This window comes from Nanorana parkeri, unplaced genomic scaffold (genome assembly GCF_000935625.1).
Source record: "Nanorana parkeri isolate BGI_ZX_2015 unplaced genomic scaffold, ASM93562v1 scaffold607, whole genome shotgun sequence".
Taxonomy (NCBI): Eukaryota; Metazoa; Chordata; class Amphibia; order Anura; family Dicroglossidae; genus Nanorana; species Nanorana parkeri.
In genome coordinates, this window is record NW_017306875.1 from 515,634 (window position 1) to 523,457 (window position 7,824).

Genomic DNA, 7,824 nt, shown 5'->3' on the forward strand with positions numbered 1-7,824 from the left:
AACCCTATGTCACTGCAGGACACAGTACTGATGTAGGGTCTAGCAGGAAGAACCATTGAGCGCAGTGGACGACCAAACATCCCACACACACAGAAGTGGATAGATGTGAAATTTCCACTAGAGACTTTAGAGCTTGAAATCAGTGAAGTTTGGATTCATTGGCTGGCATAGAGTTTAGCATTCAGTGTAGTTTATTGCCGAAACAATGCTCCACTTTTGTTCTTGGGAAGTGACAAAGTTGCTTTCAAATCTATGCTTTGTGAAAGAGAGTTTCTTTTTGTTTGTTTTTATTGATGCCATAACTACAACTGGGTGATGTAGAGTTAATACAAATTATATTATTTTAGAACTTGGTAAAGCTGAGAAAAAACCCAACAAAGAAGTCTGGGCAATTTAGAGGTGTCAGTTTTATACCTATATAAATAATGTTAAACTATTCTCCTTTACCCATGTTTTCCATTAAAGCAGAACGCCAGGCAAACATGTTCTTAACCCTTGCAGTGGGACTACCCCATGTACTGGAAAAGTTAAGTGATAGTTTTTGTCTAGGTGCTTTAAAAAAAAGGTATACTCACCCGAACCACGGAGCTGCCTGGCTGCTACTCCAGTCCACACATCACATGAAAAAACATAGGTGAAAACTATACCATTTCTAATAATGGTACAGAACTCCCCATACAGAACTGACTGACCGGTTTCACTGGAGAAGTCAACTGGCTTTGGTGTTTGTTTTCTGTCCAATAAATATTGCTTTCCCATCAATAAGTACTGTAGATATCCTGATGCTCTCCCTGACATTTTCCTACACAGCTACAAACTAAAATATCTTTTGGCGAACGGACTGTGCATGCATAATCTGCTCTGTGATTTATGCTACTATACCATCTTTGTATCCAAATACAGTATACGCTTTTATAACCTCATCATCTCTGGCCTCTCACATGAGAGGTGAATTTCAATCTGCCTTGAATGAAGTCTTCAAAAGCATCTGACAGCTTATACAATCACAGATTTGCAGTTGATAGCTAGGTCACTTATAGGCATGAATTTGTCAAGACTGATTTAAAAAAACAAGCTGGCACTGCCAAAGCTGATGTAATAAGGATATATACGGTACATAAAAGGGAGGAAGGAGAGCAAATTCCCCAGTGAACTTATAAAAGGTAATGTAAGGACATAGGCGTGCAGAACCAGAGTCTCTGTGCTATGTAAAATATGTCTATAAATACTGTGGTGAGCCAGTAAATGATGTTCTTTCATCTTGTGATGTGTTTTCCCCCTCTTTGTCATAAACCTGCATCAACTTCTTCATGTCTGGCCACTGGTTTGTACTGCGAAATTCAATTCCTCAGTGGAATCTGTTGTACGTCAATCATTAAAATGCATTATGGTTAATGCTCATTTATATGCAAAAAACATATTCTTCCTGTTCAAAGTAGTACATGCTGCTCGTTGCAAATCAGGCCATTTAGTTTTCTGTACATAATAAGAAACAATATGTGAACAAGAAAGCTGCCACTGCAACGATGAGAGCAGGCAAATTAAACGACTGCTCCTTAACCTTGTTCCTTGTTGTGATGATGGCGGAGCAATAATGAATCTGAAAATAGCATAGGCCTCTTCCATTTTGCGATCAGCATAATTCCTTTAAATGCTACCTTTTATATTATATGCACAGGTGTTTAGTCTATGGGAAGTTTTTACCCGCTGCTTTGGCTAATGCACTAAAAAAAATCATTAAACCAAAAAAAAAATCTGGCATAAGTACAAACAGCAGAACTTTGTATATGAAGCACAAATAACACATTTATATAAACTACTTTTTTTAAGCAATTTAAATTTATGGTCAAAACAGTTCACAAGTGAGAATACTGCATACTATACTGACATGTAAAAGACCAGAACGCTACTCATAACCCAACATAGCATCACAATGCTCAACTACTGGGGGGTTATACTTAAAACATCGCAAAGTGTTAGGGCCATATCACACAAGTGATCCTGTCGCTGGTATCAACAGGATTTCTAAGGGGCTGCTTACCTGTTTTTATGGAATTGCTCCCTTGCTAGCCAGGCCAGTATGATGTCGCTTCCTTGTTGCCTCCTAGCTAGCAAAGTAGATTGAGTAACGCTCTGGGCCAGCAAAGGAGAGAGCCCATAGAGAAAATAAGAGGAAGGCTGCCTAAGTGATGTATCACCATCAGCAGAACCACCTGTGTAACATGGCCCATAGGGATTACTGTTATTTACCAGAGCCCCTACAAAGAGGTTTGGGCTGTGCTGCATGACAGCCTCCAGAGGTATCCTTATGTTTCCTGCACAGGAAGCAGTTACCATGCAACTGAAATGAAGTACTAAAACTTCAGGCATACAGCAAGGGCAGGTAGTATTCACAGATAATTGTATTACTGGCAAAAGGTCAAGTGACAGAGATAAGACTGAGGTCATAACTAGTGATGTGTAGGGGGGTTTGGTACAACCCAGTTTGCCTGAATCTGTTCAAGCCTGCGAAAAACTGTGACCTGACACCCCCTTCCTGGTCCAATCAGTTGCAGGAGGGACATTACCCGCCCATTTGTGATGTGTACCTGCAGGGTGGGGCATGCACCTGCCGCAACTGATTGGGCCAATCACGGTTTTGCACAGGCTTGGGTAAACACAACCCTGCTCATCACCAGTTATAACTAGTGTAGCCAATGAAGTAGCAGGTAACTGGTGGTGTGTAGGGGTAGCAAATTCTGGCAGCTTATTAAACACATCCTTATGGCTCTTTTATTTATGGATAAGAAATACTGGATACTCTACATTCAAACATAGATTTATTGTATACATGTCCATTGTTTGTATAAAATCTTTGTACATTTGTTATTTAAACATTTCATATGGGATGCTTTTATGGCATTTATGTTGCACAGGATACTACATTTTTTATTAGGAAAGTGCCTGCTCACTTGTTGACTGGCCTCGGTTTTTAATTAAAAACCGTATGTGCTAACAGATATTTCTGGACATTTTTGGATAAAGCTGTTTTCTCCTGGCCTCACATGAAAACTTACCTAGATATCAATGTATGTCACATGCAAAATGAAAGTTGAAAAATGATACAGTACCTATTTGTAGTAGCATAGTAGCACTGAGCTCTATCTACAGTATGTCTCACAACCTCCTGAAATAGACACTGTAATTATTGTACTTGTGCAGTGTTTATTTTATTATTGTTTTGTAAGATACAAGTATAATTGCTCACAATTAGAGCCTCTGGGGAATCCAGCTTTTGCTGTCTGACTGAGTTAGAGGTGCCACTAAAATCTTCACAATCTGACACTTCCAGGTGGGTAAAATGCTTGAATCTCCCAGTTGCAGCATCTCCACTTAGCCGCTACACCACTAGTTGTCCCTTCAGAGCTGGAAGGCCATGTTAGTCATGTATCGGCTAGCTGGGGAGGGAGGGACATCTACATACCTGCCCCTTCTGTAAGAGTTTGCCAACCTTCCTCCCAGTAACAAAGTATTTTTTAAGACAGCTAATGATTTTTGGAAATCATTAAAATATTTATGGCATAATCATGACCTTTTAACACTATTCCTCCTAACCATGTGAACCTTATCTGCCTTTCCCCCAACTCATCCCTTCACGAAGACATTTCTGATAGGAGAGGAAGAACTACAACCCTCCTAAGACAAACTGACAATCAGCATTAAAGGCATATCTAGAAGACAGACAAGTGATGCCCTGTCTCAAGGGTCTTTATGCGAGGACATGTTGAAGAGTTAGCAATTTTTATTTACTAGTGTGGGAGGGCAGATGTCTTGTTCTGAAGAGAAGATTATAGCAATAGATCCTGCTGATTATTCATGGCCCCTGAAGTTCTTGATCATCTTCCCCAATGCACTTTAAAGGTATTCAGCCATGTAGCCCATTGGACATGATTGTGCCACATAAATGATTTGTGCCGTGCAGACCTGGTTCATATGTATATTTACAACAGGATAACAGCACAAATATATCTATTTCATACTATAAAGTCCATACAAGCAACAACCTGGGGGCGGTGCGGGTAGGGGGCAGGGCCCAGAAGAAAGTTTGCCCAGGGTCCAATCAATATTAAAGACGGCCCTGGGGTTGGTTCACATGTATGCCTCAGCTTACAGTCCATCTCCCAACTAAAATACATATGCGCAAACTGTTTTGTATCCAACTGTTATTAACCTGTAATATCACTTTCTTATGGAAAAGCTGTTTGATCTCTTTCTCTCTCTCTAAATAAAATTGTTATTAGCCACTCTGTTCTGATATCACTATACAGAACCTGGAGACCGACATCTCTATGCAATGTAATAGAGCCTGATTATAATATTAGCTTCCTGATTATAGCATTTTGGTATACGTGATAAAGTGAACATATTCCGCAAAGCTTTTGAACAGATGTATACAGGCTGTTGTCTATGTGCCAGTGTTATTTGTAGTTCTTTCACACAAAGCAGTATTTTAATTCTAACAACCATTGGAGACTTTGACAAAAGAAAGACTAAAAAAATCTTCATACCTTCCAGATTCATTCCAGCTTGTAGACACTTCCGATAGCGACATGCCGGGCAATTTTTCCTCCTAATTTTGTCAATAATACAATCATTTCTTCCAGCACAAAGGTAATTGTGCTGACCTGCCAGAAGAAAAGACAAGAATCGATCTCAGAAAGTAACACTGTCAATGATACAAATCATTCAAAGTACATATCGCATTCAGAATTAACTGCTGCACATGACAGATGTGAAAAAATGTGGTTAAAACCATTAATTTGAGATCGAGTATCTTCCTTTTATGTTAAGTAATGGATTCAGTATTTGACTTAAAGTGAAATTAAAAAAACGTTTTCTTTTAAAGTTCAAAATGTGACCAGTGTATGGCCAGCTTATATGGTATTGAAATGGAGGAGTTAAGGACTCACTTTAGGGAGTTAGGTTGGGTGTTGTGGGGACCCCCCACTGCCGGCTGTCAATCAACAGAGGAGAACCTGAAGGAGAAATGTCTCCTTCAGTTCCCTCCTCTGTTGACTGACAGCGGGTGAGTGCAATAGCCAGTCTGCTATTGGCTATTGCAATTTGAAAAAGCCAATAGCAGGCCTGCTATTGCTCACGACCACTGCCTGCTGTGTTTACATCCAGCTGCCTCAGCAAGTAGTAGTCATTCCCTAGCTAAAGCTATTGAAGTGTAAAGGTGAGACTAGGGGTAATACCCCTAATGTCACCATAAAGAGAACCTGTCATCTCCAACGTGCTAACGTATTATCACACAGGGAGCATGTGAGCCCCCTCCCCATGTAATAGCAATGTAGTAAAAAAAAAAGTTTTACAAAATAAAAAGTTATATAAAATTTAGAAATACCAATAAAAACACATTAAATTCCCCCGCCCCCATACTAACGGAAGTCAGCTGCACGCACGAAAATGACGACTGCACTAAACATGTCAGGTATCGCTGTATGCATCAATTAAAACCGAGATTAAAAATGACAACTGTTGTTGGAAAAAAAACTTTTACACTTTAAAAAAAAATAATAATAATTTGTCAAGCCATGGGTTAAAGAATGGTAAGATGAAATGTATTACATTTCTGTTTCTGAGTTTAGACTTTAAGGAATTATTTTAGGATTTCACAAAGGGGTGGCCTTACAAGTAGAATTTTGTTTGAAAATGTATTTTGCTTTTGCTGATTTTCCAATAGTTAATGGGGTCAGACAGTCTGTGTCAAAGGGCATACATCCACACCTGTACGCAGGGGTGCAGAATTCCTATCGCTCGACACACGGGACATGTAGTTCCGGGTGCCATGTAGACATTTTATTTCTACATTTAGCCCTGCTGCCCTGTACAGCCACCCAGATAACTTGTAAGCAGCTTGCTTGTAACAAATCCTCAATGCACTTTAAAGGTATTCAGCCATGTAGCCCATTGGACATGATTGTGCCACATAAATGATTTGTGCCGTGCAGACCTGGTTCATATGTATATTTACAACAGGATAACAGCACAAATATATCTATTTCATACTATAAAGTCCATACAAGCAACAACCTGGGGGCGGTGCGGGTAGGGGGCAGGGCCCAGAAGAAAGTTTGCCCAGGGTCCAATCAATATTAAAGACGGCCCTGGGGTTGGTTCACATGTATGCCTCAGCTTACAGTCCATCTCCCAACTAAAATACATATGCGCAAACTGTTTTGTATCCAACTGTTATTAACCTGTAATATCACTTTCTTATGGAAAAGCTGTTTGATCTCTTTCTCTCTCTCTAAATAAAATTGTTATTAGCCACTCTGTTCTGATATCACTATACAGAACCTGGAGACCGACATCTCTATGCAATGTAATAGAGCCTGATTATAATATTAGCTTCCTGATTATAGCATTTTGGTATACGTGATAAAGTGAACATATTCCGCAAAGCTTTTGAACAGATGTATACAGGCTGTTGTCTATGTGCCAGTGTTATTTGTAGTTCTTTCACACAAAGCAGTATTTTAATTCTAACAACCATTGGAGACTTTGACAAAAGAAAGACTAAAAAAATCTTCATACCTTCCAGATTCATTCCAGCTTGTAGACACTTCCGATAGCGACATGCCGGGCAATTTTTCCTCCTAATTTTGTCAATAATACAATCATTTCTTCCAGCACAAAGGTAATTGTGCTGACCTGCCAGAAGAAAAGACAAGAATCGATCTCAGAAAGTAACACTGTCAATGATACAAATCATTCAAAGTACATATCGCATTCAGAATTAACTGCTGCACATGACAGATGTGAAAAAATGTGGTTAAAACCATTAATTTGAGATCGAGTATCTTCCTTTTATGTTAAGTAATGGATTCAGTATTTGACTTAAAGTGAAATTAAAAAAACGTTTTCTTTTAAAGTTCAAAATGTGACCAGTGTATGGCCAGCTTATATGGTATTGAAATGGAGGAGTTAAGGACTCACTTTAGGGAGTTAGGTTGGGTGTTGTGGGGACCCCCCACTGCCGGCTGTCAATCAACAGAGGAGAACCTGAAGGAGAAATGTCTCCTTCAGTTCCCTCCTCTGTTGACTGACAGCGGGTGAGTGCAATAGCCAGTCTGCTATTGGCTATTGCAATTTGAAAAAGCCAATAGCAGGCCTGCTATTGCTCACGACCACTGCCTGCTGTGTTTACATCCAGCTGCCTCAGCAAGTAGTAGTCATTCCCTAGCTAAAGCTATTGAAGTGTAAAGGTGAGACTAGGGGTAATACCCCTAATGTCACCATAAAGAGAACCTGTCATCTCCAACGTGCTAACGTATTATCACACAGGGAGCATGTGAGCCCCCTCCCCATGTAATAGCAATGTAGTAAAAAAAAAAGTTTTACAAAATAAAAAGTTATATAAAATTTAGAAATACCAATAAAAACACATTAAATTCCCCCGCCCCCATACTAACGGAAGTCAGCTGCACGCACGAAAATGACGACTGCACTAAACATGTCAGGTATCGCTGTATGCATCAATTAAAACCGAGATTAAAAATGACAACTGTTGTTGGAAAAAAAACTTTTACACTTTAAAAAAAAATAATAATAATTTGTCAAGCCATGGGTTAAAGAATGGTAAGATGAAATGTATTACATTTCTGTTTCTGAGTTTAGACTTTAAGGAATTATTTTAGGATTTCACAAAGGGGTGGCCTTACAAGTAGAATTTTGTTTGAAAATGTATTTTGCTTTTGCTGATTTTCCAATAGTTAATGGGGTCAGACAGTATGTGTCACAGGGCATACATCCCCACCTGTACGCAGGGGAGCAGAATTC

The 7,824-nt window shown here is 39.4% G+C and overlaps 1 protein-coding gene across 1 annotated transcript in view; it reads right to left on the reverse strand.

Moving 5' to 3' along the window:
- The window catches only part of NR3C1 (nuclear receptor subfamily 3 group C member 1), a 187,800-nt gene that overhangs the window by 36,758 nt on the left and 143,218 nt on the right, over positions 1-7,824 (reverse strand). The window contains exon 4 of the mRNA XM_018562858.1: positions 6,580-6,696. Within this exon, the coding sequence (XP_018418360.1) occupies positions 6,580-6,696 (117 nt within the window). The remainder of the gene's footprint in view (positions 1-6,579; positions 6,697-7,824) is intronic.